We start from the raw sequence: 26,906 nt of genomic DNA on the forward strand, positions 1-26,906 counted from the left end.
TATTATCATGTATTGCATTGTACTGCTCTGCGAAGGCTAACAAATTTCACGACACATGCCAGTAATATTAAACCTGATTCCAGTTCTGACCACTGCATGTCAAGTGCGAGAAAGAGTCAGTAGTTCAGAGAGAAACACCATGTTAGCCTTAGTGCAAGAAGGTTTCAATACAGAAATAAAGGTGCCTTACTTCTGTTACAGAAGACCTGGAATATTTTGTACAAGTAGTCTTCCAAGTGAGAGAGAGTGCAATGAAGTTCTACCATACCTTGTCCTGGGACGTGCGCTTGAAGAGGTTGAATGAAATGGGTCCACACTTCATTGGGAGGAGTCCCTGATTCAATCCTGACCTCTGATGTTGTATGAGTTAGGGGGGTCATTTTCTCCCTGTGACCATGAGGACATCCCCTAGGAGCCAGGCTTACTTTCATATCCCAAATACATGCTGGCCACTGTGGAAGGAGAATCCTGGGGTCCTCATTGCCTATCTAGAAATGGATCACTGTCTCAAAGTGCAGTTTTCGACAATCCAGACTTTCAACACTGTGTGTCCAAAATTCAATTGCATATTGCTACAGTGGCACAATATTATGCAACCACCAACTTGTTAGGTAATCTTTCCACACAAGATTCATCTGAAGGAGATCTTTAGCTGACATCAGTTTTTAAAGCAGCATTTTTTTACCATTGCGTGCTGTCTCTGTCATTTAAAGCACCCTCTGAGGTTGTGGGGAGAGTTGTCGATTATTTTGCAACATCGCACATCAGCTGTGGTTGCACGCTGCTCCTAAGTCAGGAGGCTGTGGCTTTGAGTTCCACAAGCACTTGTGCTGTGGGGCGAATTGCTGCTCTTTGCACAAGTATAAAGTATAAAGTAAGGTGTAAATATGCTGCCTGCAGTGTTCCGATAATTAAGAACTATAGAAACCAGAAATATGAAATAAAAATAGAAAACACTGGAAACACTCAGCACATCAGACAGCATCTGTGGAGAGAGAAATAGGGTTAGAGACACAGAGAAAGGCTGTCAGTGTGGGACATAGGCTGGACTGTCAGAATTGGTATGTTAGAGACACGGAGAGGGCTGTCAGTGTGGGACACAGGCTGAGCTGTCAGGATTGGTATGTTAGAGACACGGAGACGGCTGTCAGTGTGGGACATAGGCTGGACTGTCAGAGTTGGTCAGAGACACCGAAAGGGCTGTCAGTGTGGGACACAGGCTGAACTGTCAATGTTGGTCAGTTAGAGACATGGAGAGGGCTGTCAGAATTGGTGTGTTAGAGACATGGAGAGGGCTGTCAGTGTGGGACACAGAGGGGGCTGAACTGACAGTGCTGTCAATAAGAGATTCAGATCTCTCTGTCATTATTTATAACACTTTAGTTCGACCACACCTGGAGTATTGCATTCAATTCTGCTCACCCCATTATTCAAGATTCAATTTTGCTTAATGGCAGTTCCTGTACATATTGTGAGTGTAAAGGAGAACGGACTAGTTGATACTCGAGATCTGATGCAGCATAAAAATACACAAAAGATACAATAATAATAAAAAATACAATAAATATAAATACATAAAATAGCTTGATGAATTTGCATAGAATGGTTGTATGCTCATAAAGAGACACCAGGCTGGACATGAGGTGACTGAAATGGAATTATAAAGTAGTGGTGGAGTTAGTAGGTGGATGCGTTGATCAGCCTTACTGCTTGGGGAAAGTAACTGTTTTTGAGTTTAGTGGTCCTGGTGTGGATGCTACATAGCCTCCTCCCTGATGGAAGTGGGACAAACAGTCCATGATCAGGGTGGCTGGGATCCTTCATGATGTCGCTGGTCCTTTTGCAGCTTCTTTCTGTATATATGTCCTTGATGGTGGGTATGCTGGTGCTGGTGATTATAGGAAGAATGTAGAGGTTTCAGAGAGGGTGCAGAGGGGGTTCACCAGGGTGCTGCCTGGAATAGAGGGTATGTGCTGTAAGGAGAGGTCAGAAACCCTTGAGTTGTTTTCTCTGGATTGGCAGAGGCTGTGGGAAATTCTCATAGATATTTAGGCTGCCATTGTTAGTCTGATTAGACACCAGACAACAAGAACATGAAATATCTGCAACACTAGCACCTGGTTACAGTTAAGAGATGGCGATGCACTTAATTGAAGGACAGATACAGTTCTGATCAAGTTGTCTTCATTTTTCACAATGCTTTCCCATTGCACTGTTCATCAGCACCTGCAATGAGACACTTACCTTCACATCGACTCCCGTAGCCGGTAAAATTTCTTTCTCCAGATGGCTGAATGAACCCTGTCTGACAGAGACAGTAAAAGCTTCCCTTGGTGTTGTAACAGCTGGCGTGTTTGCCACAAATCATTGGACTGGTGTAACATTCGTTGTAATCTGCAGCAACAAACAGAAGCAGGAAGCAACCTTCAAAAGCCACTTTCATTGATCATTTTATTGTGCATGACTGTTGGAGAGGCTGAGATAACAATATGTCAAACATTGAACAGTGTATTGTGTATGACTATTGGGTGTCAAACGGAAGGCTCCAGACAATGGCAGGAATAAACCAGGAAGTCTAGCCAGTGTTGAACCCTGCTACCAAAGCCACAAGCACACTGCCGTCCGAGTTAGCAGACGTTGTCAGTGTGGGTCGATGAGGGACACTCGGCAGGTTAAGGCGGAACACAATTTAGGTCTTCTTGGGTCAGAGTGGGACACAGGCTGGTCTATCAGTGTGGGACACAGCATAAATTGTTTTGGGAGACAGGTCTGAACAAAGATGACTAATGCTGTTCACAGGGGTTGGTGTTGGGATTGCTTCTTTTCAGGTTATATGCCAATAATTTGGACGACGGAATTGATGGCTTTGTGGCCAAGTTTCAGATAATACAAAGATAGCAGAGGGAGAGGTAATGTTGAGGAAGCAGGGATTCTGCAAAAGGACTTACACAGATTAGAATGAATAAATAATTTGCAAATGGAATACAATGTAGGGAAGTGTATAGTCATGTGTTTTAGTAGACTGAATAAAGGCATAGACTATTTTCTAAATTGGGAGAAAATTCAGAAATCAGAGGTGTAATGGGACTGAGGAGTTCTTGTGCAGCATTCCCTAAAGGTGAACTTGCAGGTGAATCAATGGTAAAGGTGGCAAATGTGTTCATTTTGAGAGTCTGGAATACAAAAGCAAGGATGTAATGCTGAGGCTTTAGAAGGTGTTGGTCAGACCACACTTGGAGTATTGTGAGCAGTTTGTACCCCTTATTTAAGAAAAGATGTGCTGGCATTTGAGATGGTTCAGAGGAGGTTCCTGAAAATGATACCGGGAATAAAAGGATTAACTTCTGAGAAGCTCAGCCTCATCTGCCCACAATGTCTGAACACATTCCCAAACACTTCCCTCATGTGCCATCCCCAACAGTTGGTCACGAATGTGAGTCAATGACCCATGACCAACTGTTCTGGCAAACTCCTGTTGACTCACAGCCCTTCTCTCTGCATATTCAGAGAGTTCAGAAGCAGAAGTTGTTGAAGCTGAGGTGATGGTTGTGGAATCACCTCGGACATCAGGCTGAGGTGATTGCAGGATGGGTGATGGAGAATGCAGACTGCTGCCAGGAAGCCAGATGCCCAAATTACTTCACAATTGAAAAGATTGGAAGAAAAATTGGATGATGGAGGGCAAAGTCTTCTAACAGAAGGTGGCCCCACATTGTGAATGAGTAGGCAGAAGTCTATTTACAGCTGCACTCACCTTTACAGCTAGACTGAGACGGATCTGTGAACATGTGATCACCAGATTCAGCATAAAATCCTTCATCACAAACGCAGTAAAAGCTTCCATCGGTGTTGTGACAGATGGCATTGTCCCCACAGGGATTAGAAAGACATTCATCCTTATCTGCAACGGACAGACAACAATCACCAGACTGGAGGAAGATGTTACCTGACTAAAAATAAAAGAAAGATGAGAGTGGATATAGGACCTCTAGAAAATGAGGCAGGAGAAATAATAATGGGGGACAAAGAGATAACTGATGAACTAAGTGAGTACTTTGCATCAGTCTTCACTGTGGAAGACACTCAATATGCCTGATGTAGTGTGTGAAGGAAGAGAAGTAGGTGCCGTCACTGTTACAAGAGAGAAGGTGCTCAAAAAGCTGAAAGACCTAAAGGTACATAAGTCACCTGGACCAGAAGAACTGCACCCTAGGATCCTGAAAGAGGTAGTGTTAGAGATTGTGTGGCATTAGAAATAATCTTTCAAAATTCATTGAACTCTGGCACGATGACTGGAAAATTGCAAAAAATGTCACTCCACTCTTTAAGAAAGGAGGAAGGCAGCAGAAAAGAAATTATAGACCAGTTAGCCTGACCTTAGAGGTTGGGAAGGTGTTAGAGTAAATTGTTAAGGATGAGGTGATGGAGTATTTGGTGACACAGGACAAGATAGCTTAAATTCAGCATGGTTTCCTTCAGGGAAAATCCTGCCTGATGAACCTGTTGGAATTCTTTGAGGAAATTACAAGTAGGATAGATAACGGGCATGTAGTGGATGTTGTATATTTGGACTTTCAGAAGGCCTTTGACAAAGTGCCACATATGAGGCTGCTTACCAAGTTAAGAGCCCAACGTATTACAGGAAAGTTACTAACATGGTAAGAGTATTGGGTGATTGGTAGGAGGCAGCAAGTGGGAATAAAAGGATCCTTTTCCGATTGGCTGCCAGTGACTAATGATGTTCCGCAGGGGTCAGTGTTGGGGCCATTTCTTTTTATGCTGTATATAAATGATTTAGATGATGGAATAGATGGCTTTGCTGCCAAGTTTGCAGATGATATGAAGATTGGTGGAGGGGCAGGTAGTGTTGAGGAAACAGGTAGGATGTAGAAGGACTTATACAGATTAGGAGAATGGGCAAGAAAGTGGCAAATGAAATGCAATGTTGGAAAATGCATAGTCAGGCACTTTGGTAGTAGATATAAACGTGTGGACTATTTTCTAAACGAGGAGAAAATCCGAGAATCTGAGATGCAGAGGAACTTGGGAGTCCTTGTGCAGAACACCCTGAAGGTAAACTTGCAGGTTGAGTTGATGGTGAGGAAGGCAAAAGCCATGTTAGCATTAATTTCAAGAGGTCTGGAATACAAGAGCAGAGATGTGATGCTGAGGCTTTATAAGACACTGGTGAGGCCTCACCTTGAGTATTGTGAACAGTTTTGAGCCCCTCATCTTAGAAAAGATGTGCTGGCAGTGGAGAGGGTCCAGAGGAGGTTCACAAGGATGATTCCAGGAATGAAAGGTTTATCATAAGATGGCTCTGGGTCTGTACTCGCTGGAATTCAGAAGGATGAGGGGGGATCTTATTGAAACATTTTGAAAATTGAAAGGCCTAGACAGAGTAGATGTGGAAAGGATGTTTCCCATGGGGAGAGAGTCTAGGACAAGGGGGCAGAGTCTCAGGATAGAGGGCCTTCCTTTCAAAACAGAGGTGTGGAGAAATTTCTTTAGCCAAAGGGTGGTGAATTTGTGGAATTTGTTGCCACATGCAGCTGTGGGGGCCAGGTTGTTAGTTATTTAGGACAGAGATTGATAGGTTCTTGATTGAACATGGCATCAAAGGTTACAGGGAGAAGGCTGGGAACTGGTATTGAGGAGGAGAGGAAAAAAAAAGGATCAGCCATGATTGAATGGCGGAGCAGACTCGATGGGACAGATAGCCTAATTCTGCTCTATGTCTTATGGTATTATGATTTCAATCCTTGCCATTCTAAGTGCAACCTTACACTTCTGGTTAAACGCAAACAACAGGAATTCTGCAGATGCTGGAAATTCAAGCAACACACATAAAAGTTGCTGGTGAACGCAGCAGGCCAGGCAGCATCTCTAGGAAGAGGTGCAGTCGACGTTTCAGTCCTGACGAAGGGTCTCGGCCTGAAACGTCGACTGCACCTCTTCCTAGAGATGCTGCCTGGCCTGCTGCATTCACCAGCAACTTTTATGTGTGTTACTTCTGGTTAAAATTCTTCATCCTTCACGAATAACATTCTTCAAGGATATTAAACCAGTAAAAATGAGGGTGAATTCTTAATTAAACCAATGATTGGCAAACTACTACTGAATTGTACCATTAAAGTGACTCCACATTTTGAGTATTGTGAGCAGCTTTGGTCTTCGTTTCTAAGAAAGGACATGCTGGCCTTGAAGAGTGTGCTGAGGAGGTCCATGAGAATGATCCCAGGAATGGGAAGGTTAACATATGAGGAACGTTTGATGGCTCTGGAAATTTAGAAGAATAAGAGGGCATCTTATTGAAACCTACCAAATATTGAAAAGCCTAGATAGAGTGACTGTAGGGAGGATGTTTCCTGAAGTGTGAAATCAAGCTCTAGAGGGAGCAGCCTCAGAATAGTAGGATGTCCCTTTAGAATAGAGATGAGGAGGATTTTTTTAAACCAGAGGACAGTGTATCTATGGAATTCAATGCCACCAACAGTTCTGGAGGCCAAGTCGTTGGGTATATTTAAAGCGATGTTTGATAGTAAGGGCAGAAGGCTGGAGAATGGGATTGAGAGGTATGATAAATATAATAAATCGGCCATGATTAAACAGAAAAACAGACTCAATGGATTGAATTTCTTAATTCTGTTCCTATATCTCATGGTCTTTCAAATACCGAATAGAATGAGAACTCTTTAATGTCAAGAATTTAAAAAACTGTTTAAAATAAATTAAAATTTATCAACCATTGATAACCATTTTGATTACTTAACTACATAAATTTAACTTGTGTTAGAATTAACATTGTCAAATAACAAGTCAACAGTATTGACAGTGGTTAGACATAAATGACATCAGTAAAGCTTTTCAAGATAGTGAAGGTGAAAGGAATAAAGAGTAAAGGCCAATAATGTGAACATCCTTGCTGATGACAAACTGGGAGGAAAACAGCTGAAAAGATGCAGGGCTAAAGATGAAGGCACGATGCCAGACGGAGCCTTTATTATCGCTGGGGACTTTAATCATTGTAACCTACGACCATGCTTCCAAGATTTTACCAAAATGTATCATGCACCACAAGGGGAAATAAAACCTTAAATCATGTCTACACAAATGTGGTTGACACTTACAAAGCCACTGCCCTCCCCCACCTGGGACAGTCCAACCAACTTTCATTGTTTCTGATTCCCAAGTATAGCCGGGTCATTAAACGTGTGAAACCACAATGAAGACTATTAACATCTGGCTGGAGGATGCTTCTGCTCTTCAGCACCAATTCCAGCACACAGACTGGTGCGCGTTTGCTGCCCATGCCACCACAGACTCTCAAATTAATATTGACTTATATACCAATTCTGTCCTTGAGCACATCAACAAGTGTGTAGATTGAGTGACATCACAAGAACAAATAAAGGTTTTCCCAATCAGAAACCATGGATGAACAGAGAGGTTTGCCTCCTGCTCAAAGCCAGAGATTCAGCCTTCAGGTCTGGAGACCAGGAGGCTTACAGCTCAGCCAGGGCCAACCTGAGGAGGAGAATCTCTCAGGCTAAACACATATACAAACAGAGAATCGAGGAGCATTTCAACTCCTCGGACCCCCGGTGCATGTGGCACTGCATACAGGTCACTACAGACTTCAAACCACCTAGTACTGTGCCCCCTTCCAGCTCTGCTTCCCTCCCTGATGAGCTCAATTACTTTTACGCTCGCTTTGACCGAGAGAACAAGGAGGTCACCCTCAAAGCGAATCTCCCGCCTGGTGAACTGCCTCTCTCACTTTCCACCTCCGATGTTTGTGCCACCCTGAGCAGGGTGAATGTACGGAAGGCAGCTGGTCCAGCTGGACTACCTGGCCGTGTGCTCAGAGTCTGTGCAGGGCAGTTGGCTGGGGTCTTCAAGGACATTTTCAATCTGTCCCTGGCCCAGGCAGTTGTCCCCACAAGCTTCAAGATCGCCACCATCGTGCCAGTGACGAAGCATTCCACTGCCACGGGCCTGAATGACTTCCGTCCAGTTGCACTCACCCCCAAAGTGCTTTGAGAGACTGGTTCTATCACACCTGAAATCCTGTCTGCCCTCTACCCTGGACCCCCATCAATTTGCCTATCGCACCAACAGGTCAACAGAGGACGCCATCTCCACAGCACTTCACTCTGCCGTGACCCACCTGGACAGCCCCAACTTTTATGTTAGAATGCAGTTCATTGACTTTGGTTTGACATTCAACACTATGATTCCCTCCAAGTTGATCGCCAAACTTCGCCAGCTTGGTGTCAGTTCATCCCTCTGCAATTGGACCTTGGATTTTCTGACTAATGGACCCCAATCAGTTAAGTTAAACAACCTCTCCTCCTCCACTCTCACCTTGAACACCGGCGTGCCTCAAGGCTGTGTGCTGAGCCCTCTTCTGTACTCACTTTTCACCTATGACAGCATTCCTGTACATGGTTCTAGCTCCATAATTCAAATTTGCAGATGACACCACTGTGGTTGGCCTGATTAGCACGCAGGCTATTCTTCATGAGGACCTGCAAGTTTCCGGGGGTGTAGCTGGATGACAGACTTGAGAAGAGCACCAATACAGAGGCTATGTACATGGAGGGCCAGAGTCTCCTCTACTTCCTGAGGGGACTGAGGTCCTTTGGAGTATACAGCTCTCTGTATACATGCTCTACAGATTGTTGTCATCAGTACAATTTTCTATGCAGTGGTATACTGGGGCAATGACGTCAACATAGGTGGTCCTAACAGGCTCAATAAACTGATTAGAAAAGCTGGCTCTGTTATAGGAGACAAACTGGACACACAGGAGGCTGTGGTAGAACAAAGGACCCTACGGATATTCCTGGCAATTCTGGACAATGTTTCTCACCCTCTGTATGCCACCTTGGCTAAATAGAGGAGCACTTATAGTAATAGAGTAAGATAACTGCGCTGCTCCAAAGAGCGGTATATAGGGTCATTCTTACCCTCAGCCAATAGGCTCCTATAGCCAATGACCCCCTCCTGTTAGACTGTTTAAGATAAATTATTTTTTATTTATTTTTCTTACTTCTTTTCTAATATTTGTATATCTATGCTACAGTGACACTAATTTCCTTTGTGATCAATAAAGAATCTATCTATCTATCCATGAGGCACAACTTTTTCCCTTCCACAGGACATTTCTGAACTGTTAATGAACTCAGGAGTACTAAATCACAATTCACCATGGTAGCATAGCCGTTAGCACAACACTATTACAGCTCAGGGCATTCCAGCGTTTCGTGTTCAATACTGGCGCCATCTGTAAGGAGTTTGTTATTCCTGTGAACCACGTGACTTTCTTCTGGGTGCTCTGGTTTCCCCCCACAAAGTTAATTGGCCATTGTAAATTGTCCTGTGATTAGGCTATTGTTCCTGGGTGGTGCAGCTTGTTGGGCCAGAAGGGTCTGTTCCACACTGTATCTCTAAATAAAGTAAATAAATAAAACATTCCTCTTTGGCACAATTTTTTAATATAATTTATATTTTTTAATATAATTTATAGTTTTTTTTCTGTATGGCACTGTACAGCTGTCACAAAACAACAGATGTTACAAAATACGTCAGTGATGATTGAACTGACTTGGGAATAGACCTCTGGTCCAAAAGAAATTGACCAGATCAAAATCCTGGAGCTCCATCCAGGGTCATCACATTCTCAAGAAGACACTTCATCTGCTGCTTCACAAGGCAATTACAAATGGGCAACAAGTGTTGTCATTGGAAGTGATACACAAATCCTGGCTCACTGCTAACCTTCTGAGTGATCTGGCAAGAGAAGTTTAGAAAGTTTTCTCTTGCCCCCATTGCTATTCTTAAGCTGCCATTGCACAGATACAGTTCCAATATGGTGAGATGTACAGATGTCTCACCATATGTGGCTGCCTTGGGTTAACCTGCTCATAACCTTATCTTTATGGGCAGAAAAACCTATCATCTCAAATCCAACTAAGTCTGACCAGTTAAATGGATTGCTGTCTCATGATAAATAAACTGCACACACCTGTTCTTTAATCACTCAATCGATCGGAAGCAATGGCAATATTCAACTTTTGCCCAAGAAGAGGGTCCTGACATCTCTCTGGGGAGTATGAGAAAAGAAACTGATTGAGTGTCGGGAGGAGATTGGCCAATCAGCTGCATCTTAGCCAGCATCTTGAAGGAGAAAGATGTGGGGAGGAGAGTGACTCATTCTGTACCATTTGTGAAGGTCAGACTGAGCTGGACAATCTTACAACAAGCTTTAAAGATAGAATTTCTCAGGGAAGGGCGTGGATAGCAGATACCACAGAGGGGAGAGTGGTGAGGTGAGGAAATAAGCACTCCTGAGGTGGTACCATCATATTCCAAATGAGTTGAGATAAAAGTGGTGAGACTTACTGAACGAATGCAGCAGGTAAGGTCCAAGAAGCTGATAAAAAAGACAAACAGTCAGGAAGCAGAGGACAAAGAGAAAAGTACTCCATGAGACTGATGGCCAAGGGTGCATTTGCACTCACCTCTACAGTAGGACTCAGTGAAGCCAGCAAATTTGTAATTTCCAGAATTTGAGTAAAATCCTTTACTACAAGTGCAGTAGAAACTTCCCTGAGTGTTGTGGCAGACAGCATTGGGCCCACATGGGCTAGAGAGACACTCGTTTGCATCTGCAGAATAAAGGTGACAAACTGGAAGAGCTGCTGCTGCTATGGTAGGTACCGGCCCTTCATACTCCTGAGCAAATGATAGCTAGTGAATGACAAACTTGCCTGACAAATGATAAAGTGTTACTAGAGTACTATAAGGCCTTGCCTTATGATCCAGAAAGTAATGATTTCAAATCCACCCAGGAATCTAAACTTCATTTAATAAATATTAAAATAAAACGTTGTTGGTGTGAAACAGTGAGATCATCATCAAATCCTGCAATTCACCTGAAGAATTCATTGTCCTTCTTCATCTGTCATATTAAGACCCACACCTATCAATTGATTCTCAGGTCAGTAGGAAGAGAAGCTGATACTGGTTTCCTCAGAAACATGCATCCTGAGACTGAAGATAATCTACCTGTTACCCTCCATCCCAGCTGATCTATGCTAGCTCAGGGCTCCAAGGAACTCACACTCCATACTCTGCTATGGCTTGCTATGTCACAGTTTCAGCACAGTTCCTGCCTGACCAAGAAACAGTGAGGTTGGTAATTCAACTTACCTATACAGAAGGTTACTGTCTCGTTATTGAGCTTCTGATTGGATATCACATCAAATCCTTCATTGCAGTTACAGTGAAAGCTTCCTTCTGTGTTTTTGCAAACTTCAAAGGGGCCACATGGGATAGCCAGGCACTCATCCTCATCTGGAACAGAGAAACAATATCATGAGCAGGGGGTCAGGCTGCTGTGATCTTGTATATACAGTTCTAATTTACACAGCAGTTAAGTTGTAACCTAACCATAACAAATGTGCTTGCTTGATGATTGAATTTAGTAGATCAAATACAGGAATTCAAAGCTAGATATAGACTAAAGCCACATAGGCTATTCAGCTCACCGTGTCCACCCCAACCATTACATACCCATCTATCCACAGCCCATATACCAGCATTTGGTGCATTCTCTCCTCTGCCTTGTTGAAACTTTCAAGGTACTTTTTGAATACTGTGAGAGAACTTGTCTCCACCATCTTGCTTGCGCTGGTGCAGGTGCAAATCAATGGGACGAGGTTGAATAATAGTTTGGCACTGACTAGACTGATTGAAGGGCATATTTGTCCGCTGTAGTGTTCTAACACATTCTTTGGTAGCACTATCCAGACTGCAAGCAGAATTCTGGGTGAAAGGATTTCTTTCTCAGATCTCCTCTAATTCTTCTCCTTGAACCTATGCCCTCTGACTTTAGTCATCTCCATTACTGCACAAAGCTTTTCATTATTCATTCTATTTGCTCAACACTCTATAAGTTCTCACTCAATGTCAATTAATCCAATCTGATTCACTAATATCCTTTACGGAGGGAAATCTGCTCCTTCAAGGACAAACATTTCCATTCAACACCATTCATTCCAAACTACACAACTGCATTTGGTAGGTGCACATTTGCTAACAGGGAATTAGCAGTGGAGCAATCGATTCACAGAGAGAATTTCACACAGATCAGGCGGAAGAGTTTAAAAAAGGAGCACGTTTCGCAGGGCTTAGCGCATTAACGGCAGACCAATTAGTTTGCAGAGAGAGAGAGAGCCTCACACACTCGAGGAGAAGAGTTTAAAAAGGAACATTGCATGGGGCTCGGCGCATCAGCAGTGGACCAATTGATTTGCGATTCATTAGCAGGAGCAAATAAAAGTAAAGCAGAGCGGCCATTGTGTGAGTGAACCAGTGTAGGAGTGGGAACTTGAGGCTTTGGCTCACGAGGCTTTGGTGAGGAGGCACAGGTGAGTAGCAGGTAAGGCTTTTGTAGTGATTCAATAAAAAGTCACTAAATTACAGCTAATTAAATAAAGGGATGACACAAGATCAGGTGATGTGCTGTAGCTGCATGATGTGGGAGCTGGTGGACCCCACTGTGGTTCCTGGTGTGAAATTCGGTCTGTGGTCAAGGACAAGAGGGTGTGACTGTGAGTGAGGCAGGTAGTGGGAGCCAAGAGACAGTGCTGGAGAAGCCTTAGCCCTTGAGCTTGTCCAACAGGTCTGAGATTCTTTCTCCCTGTGTGGATGAGAGTGGGGGCTATAGGAAGGATGAGCAACCTAACTGTGGCACTGTAGTTCAGGGAGCCATTCAAGGGTGGGGGGTAGTGAGAAGAGAAATGAAGTGGTAATCGGGGGTACCAACAACATAGGTAAAACATGGAAAGAGGTTCTGCTGAGGGAATTTGAGCAGCTAGGGACTAAATTAAAAAGCAGAACCAAAAGGGTGATAATCTCTGGATTTCTATCTGAGCCACATGCAAACTGGCATAGGGTCAAGAAGATTAGAGAGTTAAGTGCATGGCTAGAGGTTTGGTGTGGGAGAAGTGGGTTTGAATTCATGGGAAATTGGCACCAGTATTGGGGAAGGAAGGAGCTGTACCAATGGGACGGGCTCCATCTGAACCATGATGGGACCTGGATCCTGGCAAATTGCATAACTAGGGCTGTGGACAGGGCTTAAAATTAAATTGTAGGGGAGTGGGTTCAACAAATTGGAGAAGTATGGATATGGTAAAAGAGAAAAGTATGGATAAAGATAAAGTAAAAGCATAAGATAAAAAAGAGAAAATTAAGAGCAGAGTGAAGAAAAGTCAAGTGAAAAAGAGAAAAAGATTACAAGAATTTAAAAACACAATGAGTGTAAGGGCACTTTATCTGGATGCCCATAGTATTAGAAACAAGGTCAGTGAACTTGTGGCACAAACCTGTACAAAGTTGTATGATTTAGTGGCCATTGCAGAAATGTGGTTGCAGGGTGGAGAGGTTTGGGAATTAAATATCCAAGGATATCAGGTAATATGGAAGGGTAGGCAGGAAGGTAAGGGAGGTGGGGCAGTGCTCCTAATTAAAGATGAGATCAGGGCGATCGTGAGAGATGATATAAGATATAAGGAGCAGAATGTTGAATCCATCTGGATAGAGATTAGGAATAGTAAAAGGAAAGAAATCACTGGTGGGAGTCGTCTATCAGCCATGAAATAATAACATTACAGTGGCACAGGCAATAAACAGAGAAATATCTGAGGTGTGTAAGAATGGAATGTCAGTTATTGTGGGGGACTTAACTTGCACATAGATTGGGTGAATCAAGTTGGCTGAGGCAGTCTTGAGGAGGACTTCAAAGAATTCATCCATGATGGCTTTCTTGGACAGCATGTTACTGAACCTACAAGGGAATATGTTATCTTAGATCTGGTCCTGTGCAATGAGACATGTAAAATTAGTGATCTTGTAGTCATGATCCTTTTGGAAAAAGTGATCACAGTATGATTGAGTTTCTCATACAAATGAAGGGTGCAATAGTTCGATCTAAAACCAGTGTATTATGCCTAAACAATGGAGAGTACAAAGGGATGAAGGAGGATTTGGCTAGTGTAGACTGGGAACATGGGCTATATGTTGGGATGGTTGAAGAACAGTGGCAGACTTTCAAAGAGATTTTTCACGTGGCTCAACAAAAGTATATTCCAGTTAAAAGCAAGGACAGCAAGGATGGGGAGAGCCAGCCTTGGATAACTAAGGAAATAAAAGAAGACATTAAACTAAAAGCTTGTGCATACAAAGTTGCTAAGTATAGTGAGAAACTGGAAGATTGGGAAAACTTTAAAAAGCAACGAAAAATCACTATGCGAGTAATAAAGAAAGGGAAGATAGATTATGAAAATAAACTAGCACAAAAATATAAAAATGGATAGTAAAAATTTATATAATTATATAAAGCAGAAAATGGTTGCTAAAGTGAATGTAGGCCCCTTGGAGGACGAGAAGGAGGAATTGATATTGGGTAATGAGGAAATGGCCAAGGCTTTGAATAACTATTTTGTGTCAATCTTCACAGTGGAGGACACATCTAACATGCCAAAGGGAGATGTCATGAATGCAATAGGAGGTGAGGACCTTGATACAATAGATATCACTAAAGAGGTAGTGCTGAGCAAACTTCAAGATCTGAAGATAGATAAGTCCCCTGGTCCGGATGGAATGCATCCCAGGGTACCGAAAGAAATGGCAGAAGTTATAGTAAAGGCTTTGGTGATAATTTACCAAAATTCTCTGGACTCTGGGCAGGTCCTGACGGATTGGAAGACAGCAAATTTCACGCTACTGTTCTAAAAAAGGATGTAGGCAAAAAGCAGGTAACTATAGCCCAGTTAGTTTGAAATCTGCAGTTGGGAAAATGCTTGAAGCTATCACTGAAGAAGAAATAGTGAGGGCATCTGGAAAGAATTGGATCCATCAGACAGACACAGCATTGGATTCAGCAAAGGCAGGTCCTGCTTGACAAACTTACTGGAGTTCTTTGAGGATATAACGAGCGCACTGGATAGAGGGGACATTATTTACTTAGATTTCCAGAAGGAGCTTGATAAGGTGCAGCTTAAAAGGCTTACTCATAGGGTAAGGATACATAGAGTTGGAGGTGATGAATTAGCATGGATAGAGGATTGGTTAACTAATAGAAAGCAGAGAGTTGATATACATGGGTGTTACTCTGGTTGGCAATCAGTGGTGAGTGATGCGCCGCAGGGGTCAGTGCTGTCCCCCCAGTTGTTCACGATATATACTAATGATCTGGAAGTGCAGTATATTAAGTTTGTTGATGACACTAAATTGAGTGGAAGAGCAAATTGGGCAGAATATATGGACAGCTACCTCAGGTCAGGTTTGGCAAGGTACCCCATGCAAGGTTTATTGAGAAGGTAAGGAGGCATGGGGTTCAAGGGGATATTGCTTTGTGGATCCAGAACTGGCTTGCTACAGAAGGCAAAGAATTGTTGTAGATGGCTCATATTCTGCATGGAGGTCGGTAAACAGTGGTGTGCCTCAGGGATCTGTTCTGGGACCCCTACTCTTCATGATTTTCATAAATGACCTGGATGAGGAAGAGGAGGGATGGATTAGTAAATTTTCTGATGACACAAAGGTTGGGGGTGTTGTGGACAGTGTGGAAGGCTGTCAGAGTTTGCAGCGGGACATTGATAGGATGCAAAAAATAGGCTGAGAAGTGGCAGATGGAGTCAACCCAGATAAGTGTGAGGTGGTTCGTTTTGGTAGGTCAAATATGATGACAGAATGTAGTATTAATGGTTAGGCTCTTGGCAGTGTGGAGAATCAAAGGGATCTTGGGGTCCGAGTCCATAGAACACTCAAAGCTGCTGCACTCTGTGGTTAAGAAGGCATATGGTGCATGGGCCTTCATCATTTGTGGGATTGAGTTTAGGAGCTCAGAGGTAATGTTGCCTGGTCAGATTCCACTTGGAGTACTGTGCTCAGTTCTGCTTGCCTCACTACAGGAAGGACGTGGAAACCACAGAAAGTGTGCAGAGGAGATTTACAAGGATGCTGCCTGGATTGGGGAGCATGCCTTATGAGAATAGGTTGAGTGAACTCGGCCTTTTTTCCTTGGAGCGACGGAGGATGAGAGGTGACCTGATAGAGGTGTACAAGATAATGAGAGGCATTGATGTGTGGATAGTCAGAGGCTTTTCCCCAGGGCTGAAATGACTAGCACGAGAGGGCATAGTTTTAAAGTGCTTGGAAGTAGGTACAGAGGAGATGTCAGGGGTAAGTTTTTTTTTTTTACGCAGAGAGTGGTGAGTGCGTGGAAGGGGCTGCTGGTGACGGAGGTGGAGGCAGATATGATAGGGTCTTTTAAGAGACTCCTGGATAGGTACATGGAGCTCAGTCAAATAGAGGGCTATGTGTAACTCTAGGTAATTTCCACAGTAAGGGCATGTTCAGCACAACTTTGTGGGCCGAAGGACCTGTATTGTGCTGTAGGTTTTCTATGTTTCTATGTTAATCTGCAAAGAGATATAGATAGGTTAACCGAGTGGGCAAGGGTCTGGCAGATGGAGTACAATGTTGGTAAATGTGAGCTCATCCACTTTGGAAGGAAAAATGGAAGATCAGATTATTATTTAAATGGTAATAACTTGCAGCATACTGCTGTGCTGAGGGACTTTGGAGTGTTTGTGCATGAATTACAAAAGGTAGGTTTGCAAGTAAGAACATGCGAACATACGAACATAAGAAATAGGAGCAGGAGTAGGCCATCTGGCCTATCGAGCCTGCTCTGCCATTCAATAAGTCCATAGCTGATCTGGCCATGGACTCATCTCCACCTACCCGCCTTTTCCCCATAACCCTTAATTCCCCTATAATACAAAAATCTATCCAATCTTGTTTTAAATATATTTACCGAGGTGGTCTCCACTGCTTCATTGGGCAGAGAGTTCCACAGCTTCACCACTCTTTGAGAAATCAGTTCTTTCTCATCTCTGTCTTTAAGAGCAGGAAGTTTATGCTGCAATTCTCCAGGGTACTAGTGAGGCTGCAACTAGAGTACTGCGTCCAGTTCTGGTCTCCTTACTTAAGGAAGGATATACTAGTTTTGGAGGCAGCGCAGAGGAGGTTATCAGGTTGATTCCAGAGATGAGGGGGTTAGACCATGAGTTGCCTGGGTCTGTACTCTCTGGAATTTAGAAGAATGAGGGGAGATCTTATAGAAACATATAAAATTCCACTGGTAGGTGAGACTAGAAATAGGGGACATAGCCTCAGGATTCAGGGAGTAGATTTAGGATGGAGATAAGGAGGAACTGCTTTTCCCAGAGAGTGGTGAACCTGTGGAATTCTCTGCCCAATGAAGCATTGGAGGCTTCCTCTGTACATATATTTAAGACAAGGTTAGATAAATTTTTGCATGGTAGTGGAATTAAGGGTTGTGGGAAAAGTCAGATAGGTAGAAATGAGCCCATGGCTAGGTCAGCCATGATCTTATTGAATGACGGAGCAGGCTCGATGGGCCAGATGGCCTACTCCTGCTCCTACTTCTTAGGTCCTTATGTTCTTATGGAACGGTTTCCCTACATCAGCTTTGTCAAAGGCCTTCATCATTTACTGGGTCTACCCAAAGTCTCCTTCCTATAAAAAACTAAGCACCATCTTCCTTACTTTTTTCTTTATAAATCATTTCAACCCTGCTCATGGCCGTCATCTTCCTGTCTCCTTTCAGAGTTCCTACTCTGCACTCCTTCTAATCCCACTGGCGTCTTTGTTCTCCTTTGGTGCAGGAATAGTGGGACGATTGACACAGAAATTCACATGCCCTGGAGGACTTAATGAGATTAACATGTCTTGTTTTCCCAGGAAGCACCTAATTCTAGATGTTAACAATGATCAAGTTTGCAAATAAACTGTCTATGGCAGAGACAACAGGTGGTGGATTCAGGACAGCCGGATGGTTGAGGAGACAAATCTCTTATCTAACATCCATCATATCTAGCCTGCCCCTCTTCTGGAGCCAGTATCTTTTGCCTGTTTCCATGAGATGAGCAGAAACCATTCTTTGGTCAATCAGAGATGCATCACAACCTTGATCAGAGAGAACACCATATAATTGTGGATCTGGAGTTAAAGAGTTGCCTGGCTAATTTCTATTATATTTATTCTGAATTAAAAGTCAAAGTCCAGATCTCAGCTCAAACAAAGGTTAACAACAAATGAACAAAAATGGGACAAGGAGAGGTAGAGTTCAAATCTAAAACATGAATATTAAACTCAGAACAAAGTTAAGATTTAGGATATCATATATCTTAAAATGCTTATAACTCACCAACACATGTCCCATTTTCATGCAGTGTGTATCCATGTGCACACTTCGAACAGGTTGCATATTGATTCCAAGTGGAACTAACATAAAGCACTAGAGAGCAAAATAAACAATCAGATATGAATGAGGATTGTTGCAGACTTTTCTTAATTGTGTTATTTGAGAATAAACTCCTCTTAAATCAGTCACTGAAGACCAAAATGGCTAGCAGGTTAAGATGGGAGGTAGAGGGAATGATGTGGACCATGTGGGTTTGCTGCTGCACATGCCAGATAATTAAGTATCAATTAACTACAACTCCTGCAAAGGGAAAGCTGATAATAAAATGCAGAATATAGTGTTACAGTTACAGAGAAAGTTCAGTGCTGGTGAGCAATAAGATGCAACAGCCATAATGAGCTAGATTGAAAGATCAAGAGTTCACATTTACCATAAAAAATGTCAGTTCAATTGACAAAAATTAAATCTTGTTAAAGGTGATCTCATGGAATCCATGAGCCACATTTCTATTCTCTCAGAGACTTAATCTGGTCACCCACACCAGTAAACTCAATTTCTCCTGAACCATTCAGCATTGGTATCTTAATATGTTTACTTCTTTAATAAGCTTATTGATCTGGAATGTTTCTCTGTAGGGAAACTGCTCAAACTGTTGAGCATTTCCTGCCTTATTGCAGATTTTTTTTTTCTTTATCATTTCTACAATGTTTGCCTTCTGCTGACAGAAGGAACAACATAAGACAACTTGTAAACCAAGGGACCTTGCGGAGGTAATCCTGCTTGATGTCCCAGGATGTCCTATGATTTCTCATAATCAATAACAGGATCATATCCTAATAAAGCAGGTGTTACTAACCTTTTATATGTCCGAGCAAGGGGTCTGTATTGAATAAAGAAACATCTGTGGTTTACAACTAACGCCGGTGACAAAATGAACCTCTCTATATAAAAATAGCATCTCTGAGACATCTTACCACACTTTTGGTCTAGACATGTGTCTGAGTTTCTTTTTACTAGTATTATCAACTGCGACCTGGGATGGGACGTGTGCTGGTGGCATTTCCTTTGCTCGGTTTTGAATGCTTGTCGCTAGTTTGGTTGGTTCCTCTGATACACATTAGCTAATGTGAAAGGTGCTGAGGGGGGACTCATAGATCTCACACTGCATGCTAATCATAAGACAGAACTGAGATGAAAGAGACCTTTAAAAAAAGGCAGATATTCTCATTAGAATAAACAGAAGATGGCAGACTCAGTAGGCCAGGAAGTATCTGAGGAGTGAGGAACAGTGTCAGTGCTTCAGGTCAAAGGCCCTTTGCTAGAACTAGGAGAATTTTAAGCTGCAGTGAGAGGGGAATGGAAAGGAGGAGGAATTTATTAGACAAGGTGAGGCCAGAGTTGTCCAGCTTACTCCAGAGTTAAAGGAGCTGCCTGATTAATGGACTGAGGGAATTAGAAAGCGAGGGAAAGAAAAGGTCAGTATTAAAGCTGGGAAGTGCAGCTCAGAGCTGTTACCTAAACCTGTAACCAAATGGAGAATGCGGGAAATGGCCAACAGGTCAGGCAGTGCTTGAGGAGAGACAAAAAAATGACTAATATCATAGATGGATAACTGACTACTTTTGATTTCAAAAGTCAGGTGATTTCAAATTGTTGGATTCAATCAAGTCCTCTGTGCTTCCCTAACCCCCATTCTCAGCTGACCAGTGGCTCATTCACTGTGCTTGAGAAGTGGGGGACAATTTTGCCAAACACTCCCACCCGTGTCTGTGGAAGGGAGGTCGCTGGTGCTAGGTGGCAGGCAGGGCCTTGGACCAGTTAACAGTGTCCTGGCTACATGCCAGTACTGGGAGCTGGTGGAAATGAGATCAGAGAAGGGAGTGACCAGCTGCCTCTCACCAGCATCCAGCAGCTGCTTTCAGCTACTTGGCCGAGGGCCGCAATGGGAAAAGCCAAGCGGAGGTGGAGGGAAATAGGCCGTTCAGCCCACCAAGCCCTGCCCACCCTTTGTACACCTGAACACAGGGAAGGTGTTTCCCTGGCTGAGGGAGCCCAGTGAAGAGGCATAGCCCTGGAGGGAAGGAATTAAATATAACCATCAACACTGGAGAAACTATCAGACAGATGAGTGGGGCCAAGGGCTGATGCACCCGTGTTTGAGCAGCTTCCATCAGAGGGCCTAATAAAAAGTGGTCACTGAAACACATCTTTCAAAAATCCTTACATCCTGCAGAAATTCCAGAGAACTGGGAAATTGCCAGAGTGAAACCCCGATTCAGGCTGGGAGGGAGGAATAAAGAGGAATGAGGAATGGGTGGGTGTAACACAGTTGTTCCCAAACTTTTTTGGGCTTACCGCCCCCTTGGCTCCCAGACCACATCCCCAGCACCCCCTCTCCCTTTCCAGTCATTACTTAAACACTAAAAAGAAAACAGGAACTGCAAAATTCAAAGCAGTAACAAATAGATGCAAACGTTATTCAAATATATTTAAAACTACTATTAACATTATTTTAATGAATTACAGTAAAACAATTTTCATCAACAAGGGCAGACATTAGTAGTCCAACTATTCACTACTTCATTGCTTTTTCATCTTTCAGTGAGATGGATAGACTTGGTGCAGAATCAGAATCAGGTTTATTATCACCGGCATGTGACAAGAATTTGTCAACTTAGCAGCAGCAGTTCAATGCAATACATAATCAAGCAGAGGTATATAAAAAAGATAAATAAAATAAAACATAATAATAAATAAACAATTATATATATTTAACAGATTATTTAAAAATGTGCAAAAACAGAAAAATTGTATATTAAAAAAGTGATGTAGAGTCCAAAACTTCAAAGTCCATTTAGGAATCGGATGGCAGAGGGGAAGAAACTGTTCCTGAATCACTGAGTGTGTGCCTTCAAGCTTCTGTATCTCCTACCTGATGGTAACAGTGAGAAAACTGCATGCCCTGGGTGCTGGAGGTCTTTAATAATGGACGCTGCCTTTCTGAGACACTGCTTCCTGAAGATGTCCTGGGTACTTTGTAGGCTGGTACCCAAGATGGAGCTGACTAAATTTACAACCTTCTGCAGCTTCTTTCGGTCCTGTGCAGTAGTCCCTCCATACCAGCCAGTGATGCAGCCTGTCAGAATACTCTCCATGGTACAACTATAGAAGTTTTTGAGTGTATTTGTTGACATGCCAAATTGCTTCAAACTCCTAATAAAGTATAGCCGCTGTCTTGCCTTCTTTATGACAACATCAATATGTTGGGACCAGGTTAGATCCTCAGAGATCTTGACACCCAGGAACTTGAAGCTGCTCACACTCTCCTCTTCTGATCCCTCTATGAGGATTGGTACGTGTTCCTTCGTCTTACCCTTCCTGAAGTCCACAATCAGCTCTTTCGTCTCACTGATGTTGAGTGCCAGGTTATTGCTGTGGTACCATTCCACTAGTTGGCATACCTCACTCCTGTGCACCCTCTCGTCACCACCTGAGATTCTACCAACAATGGTTGTATCGTCAGCAAACTTGTAGATGGTACTTGAGCTATGCCTAGCCACACAGTCAGGTGTATATAGAGAGTAGAGCAGTGGGCTAAGCACACACCCCTGAGGTGCACCAGTGTTGATCATCAGCGAAGAGGATATGTTATCACCAATCTGCACAGACTGTGGTCTTCCAGTTAGGAAGCTGAGGATCCAATTACACAAGGAGGTACAGAGGTCCAGGTTCTGCAACTTCTCAATTAGGATTCTGGGAATGATGATGTTAAATGCTGAGCTATAGTCGATGAACAGCAACCTGACGTGGGTGCTTGTGTTGTCTGGGTGGTCTAAAGCCATGTGAAGAGCCATGGAGATTGCGTCTGCCATTGACCTATTGTGATGATAGACAAATTGCAATGGGTCCAGGTCCTTGCTGAGGCAGGAGTTCAGTCTAGTCATAACCAACCTCACAAAGCATTTCATTACTGCCGATGTGAGTGCTACCGGGCGATAGTCGTTAAGGCAGCTCCCATTATTCTTCTTTGGCATTGGTGTAATTGTTGCCTTTTTGAAGCAAGTGGGAACTTCTGCCTGTAGCGATAGTGGTTTCTCGACATCAGGCTGAGTGCCACTCAGAGGGAGTCTGAGAACCTCACATTCAGTAATTTGCAGTGTTTTGGAAGAAGTAGAGTGCTCCACTCAATATGATATAAGAGCAATAAGGAAATTCTTGGCATTTTTTCCACTGTGCAGGATAGTTATCAGAGGTTTCTTTCTGCAACACTTCAGGGAAGGGGAGACCTGTACAGGAGAGACAAGTTGCACCTGAACTGGAGGGGAACTAAAACCCTGGTGTTTGCTGATGATACTCGGGAGAGTTTAAACTAGTTTTGCAGAAGGCTGGGAATGGTTCCCTTGGTCAGTCAGGTAAGAATTGCACTGGAAGGTAGCTGTCAGGAAAAGTATTGAAAGGGAAAATTGAAATAACAGGTCTGATGGGCAGATAGTTTCAAGTGTGTATATTTTAATACTAGGAGTAATATGGGTAAAGGTGATGAACTTAGAACATAGATCAGTATATGGAACCATTACTGAAGCCATTACTGAAACTTGGCTGAGAGAGGGGCAGGAATGAGTGATTAATGCACCAGGTTTTCAAAGGTTTGGAAAAGATAGAGGAGGATGTAAAACAGGGTGTGGAGTTGCACTACTAATCAGCAACAATATCACAACTTCACTCAGAGGAGAAATAATGGAGGGGTCAGACACTGAGTCCATTTGGGTGGAACTCAGGAATAGGAAGGGTACAATCATACTGATTGGGTCACAACAGACCCCGTAATAGCTACTGGGACATTGAAGAACAGAAATGTAATCAGATTCAGGAAATGTATAAAAATAATAGGGTTGTTGTCACGGGGGATTTCAACTTCCCAAATATAAACTGGGACCTTCTTAATGCAAGGGCTTTAGATGGAGCTGAATTTGTTAGGTATATCCAGGAAGGCTTCTTAAACCAATATATGGATGGTTCAACAAAAGGAAGGGTCACGCTGGACCTGGGGTTGGGTATTGCCCTTTCAGTGGGTGAGCAGTTAGGGAACTCTTTATCTTTGATAGCTAAAGATAAGGATTGGTATGGTCCTTGTGGGAGAGCTTTAATTAGAGTAGGACAAATTGTAAGGGTATTAGGCAGGAACTAAGAAGCATCAATTGGGTACACCTTTTCTCTGACAAGTCCACATCAGACATGTGGAAGGTATTTAAAGATCAATTGCACAGAGTACAGGAAAGGTATGTTCCTGTTAGAACAAAAGATGGGGATGGAAAGATAAGAGAACCTTGAGTGCCCAGAGAGGTGATGAATTTAGTCAAGAAGAAAGAGGAAAAGTATGCAAAGCTTTGGAAGTCCGGATCAAACGAAGCACTTGAGGACTATAAAGAAGTCAGAAAAGAACTAAAGAAGGGAATTAGGAAACCCAGGAGGGGGTCATGAAAAGTCATTGGCAAGTAGCAATAAGGTCAATCTGAAGGCATTCTGTATATATATCAAGAACAGGAGGACAACTAGGGAGAGGGTAGGACATCTTAAACATAAAGAGGGGAGCATTTGCTTAGATCTGGAGAATGCGAGTAAGGTATGCATGAGTATTTAACAAGGAAAAGGATATGAAGGCCCAGGAGATCAGTACTGAGTGTATAAGTACATTAGGGCCTTCAGAGTTCAAGGAGGAGGTAGTGCTAGGCCTCCTAATGAGTATTAAGGTGAGAATGTCCCCAGGGCCTGATGGGATTGACCCCAAGTTATTGAAGGAGGCAAGTGATTTTTAGCTGGTTTGGCATGACATTACGGGGCAAATGGCCTGTTCCTGTTCCATACTCTTCTATAACCAGAAGTCTTGATGTGATTTTTCTGAATCTTGTCTTTAGCTGAAAGTCATTTTGTAGATTAACTCTTCCTCCATCCTGTTAATTCCTCATTAGAAGTTCACAGGAATGGATTTATTACCCAATGTGGATCGAGAGAAGATCCTGAAATCTCCTGACATGTCTTTACACAGCTCACCCAGGTGGGCACAGTATACATGAAAATTATCATCTGGTATTCTTTCTTTCTCTTCCAACTCATAGAGGCTCAGCAGTTGAATAGCTTGCACTTAAATAAGGTTAACTTGGATGCAAATGTGGAGATGACTGATTTGACTTTGATAAAATTCACTGTTTCCCTGAAATTGAAGGATGATTTAATTAAACTTTGTGAATATTCTCACAAATAAGCAATATCTTGCCGAATACTCTTGAGTTGATTAGTAGGTAAAGCATTTGAGTCTTCAAAGAACATTACCACAGTTTCAAAAAGCATAAAAGCATCTCAGGCATTTTTGCTTCTGAGAGCCATCTGACCTCTGTGTGCAACAGCAAGCAATCAAACTGTTCATCATTCTCAATAGAAACCTCTCAAAATAGTTGAGAATTGAGAACATGGAACTTGATTTATTTACCACTGTGATTTACAGTATGGTAATTAATGATTTGTGCAGCCAATCACTTAGGTTTTTTGCAACAAAACATCTGTGAATTACACAGTGAATGGTAAATACAGTACAGTTTATTTCCAAGAATGTAATAACCCTACAGTGGCATCCTGTAATTGATGGCCACACCTGTTGCACAATCAAGAACATTGGTGAGAAAATGTCCTCCTCTTTGAAAAGTTGCTCAATAGCCTGAAATGTTGACTCCGCCTTTGTAACTGTTTCTTGTCCCTTTGCAAATAGCAGCTCTTAAACCATTCTTTCATCTTTTATGAAGCAAACGTAACCAAGAAGCAAAGGTTCATTTCCGGGAAAAGTTGACTCATCCAAACACAGAGCAAGTTCTGTTGTCCTAAGTATATTGCACAATACGTCTTCCACATTCTCAGATATTTCAGCAGAATCGATTTAATTATTTGGTTGGATAACTTACTGCAGGCAGAATCAATTCTCTCCAATTGTATGGAGTTTTCTATATTCAGCAATGAGCACTGAAATGTTGTATGAAGCAACATTTTTTGTTGTGAAGTGCTTTGAAGTGATTTCCGTTTCTGAACGTTTTCAAGAAGTGAATGAAAATAAGCGAAGTTCGTTTTTTCTTTATCAGAGTGTGTTCTCTTCAAACGTACAAGCAGCCTGGATGGCTTCATTGCCTCACTTGAAAAAATCTTTTCACTTAACAGACACATTGGCTGCTGTTAGTTGCTTGGTGTTGGTATAAATCTATATTTCAGATACTGTCTGCTCTTATTTTTTATTTGGTTTGTTATGGATTAATGACCATGGTCCATCACCTATTGTTTGTCCAACCTCAGGTACTGCAATCAATAAAGGGAAAAGTTATGATAGCTCAGGCAAAATCTGACTCTCTGTCTGAAAGTACCTAAAGTGGGGTATAGATATCACGTTTGGGCTGTGGGGTAGGGAACTGCGGTCAAGACGGATTCTGAAGGGGCAGATTCTGAAGTTTACCACATTGAATGCCAAACCCTAATTCACAGAAATTGTGTCACAGTGTGATTAGAATATGGGAGTCATACTAGCTAACACTGTACTACAGTAGTGAATGGCAATAATGTGGAGAGGCTGGCCTGGAAATAACATGATCTCTTCAGTCCAGATTTCTCACCATATGCCAGATATAGAAGTATCACATTGCCTTTCATCTATAACGTGTCTTGAGTAAAATCCAAGAGAACAATGGGTTAGAAAGACATGAGGTGATTACATGATCATTATTATTAATTATGAGGCACTGAGGTTCAAATGCTTATAATAAGCAATTTATTTCTCAATTTAAGCTTGTAATCCCTTAGACACCCCCTTGCTACCAAGTGCACCCTGTACCACTCCCCTTTATCTTTATTGCCCCCAGGGGTTGACATTGCCTTTTTTGGGAACTCTAACATCTCTTGTTGTTGCAATGAATGAGGCGAACCTAAGCGCAGGACACAGGCACGGAGATTTAGTTAGGATGCAGACGCGGGCGTGAGTGTTGAACGGCAAATAGGAGGGAGAGCAGGAAGGCAGGAGACAGGCAGAACTTATCTTGACACGGAGAGACTAGGTTTCACAGGTAAACCTTGGAACTGGAGTAGAACTTAGGGAACTGATCTTGACACGGTGAGACTGAGTTTCACGATAAATCTCGGTACTGAAGCAAAACTTGGGTGCAAAGCTGGGTTTCTTATGCTGCAGGTCTTGATGAAAACCAGGTGTGCTGTCATCAAAGGGAATTAGTAGAAAATGGGGAATTAATGGTCGGGACTGTGCTATTTGTAAGACAAATGTGAAATTATTAAGGAAGTAATCATGGTATTTTGGAAAATGGTTATTTGATCTAGCAGACTACATGCAGATACATGAATGAAAATGGCATTTGACAAATTTCTCTAGGTTTTTGCAGGAAAATCCCTCCAGAGTGGATATTTGGGACTTCCAGAATTCATTTAACAAAAATTCTCGCAAAAGGTTCAGGCATAACCTCAGAGCCCGTGGTGTTGGAGGTCACATATTCAGATTGGTAGAAAAAGGGCTAGCTAGCAAGAAGCAGCAGGTTGGGATCAGGATATCATTTTT

At 42.7% G+C, this 26,906-nt stretch overlaps 1 protein-coding gene across 3 annotated transcripts in view; it reads right to left on the reverse strand.

Moving 5' to 3' along the window:
• The window catches only part of LOC134339242 (adhesion G protein-coupled receptor E5-like), a 137,640-nt gene that overhangs the window by 68,121 nt on the left and 42,613 nt on the right, over positions 1 to 26,906 (reverse strand). The window contains exons 2-6 of one of the 3 annotated variants that reach the window (XM_063035584.1): positions 18,311 to 18,400; positions 11,218 to 11,361; positions 10,527 to 10,673; positions 3,755 to 3,901; positions 2,245 to 2,394 (exon numbers count right to left, since the gene is read on the reverse strand). In XM_063035584.1, the coding sequence (XP_062891654.1) occupies positions 2,245 to 2,394; positions 3,755 to 3,901; positions 10,527 to 10,673; positions 11,218 to 11,361; positions 18,311 to 18,400 (678 nt within the window). Of the gene's footprint in view, positions 1 to 268; positions 586 to 2,244; positions 2,395 to 3,754; positions 3,902 to 10,526; positions 10,674 to 11,217; positions 11,362 to 18,310; positions 18,401 to 26,906 lie in introns of those variants that run through there. The other 2 variants (XM_063035585.1, XM_063035586.1) reach the window with 2 other exon arrangements.

This window comes from Mobula hypostoma, chromosome 29, assembly GCF_963921235.1.
Source record: "Mobula hypostoma chromosome 29, sMobHyp1.1, whole genome shotgun sequence".
NCBI lineage: Eukaryota > Metazoa > Chordata > Chondrichthyes > Myliobatiformes > Myliobatidae > Mobula > Mobula hypostoma.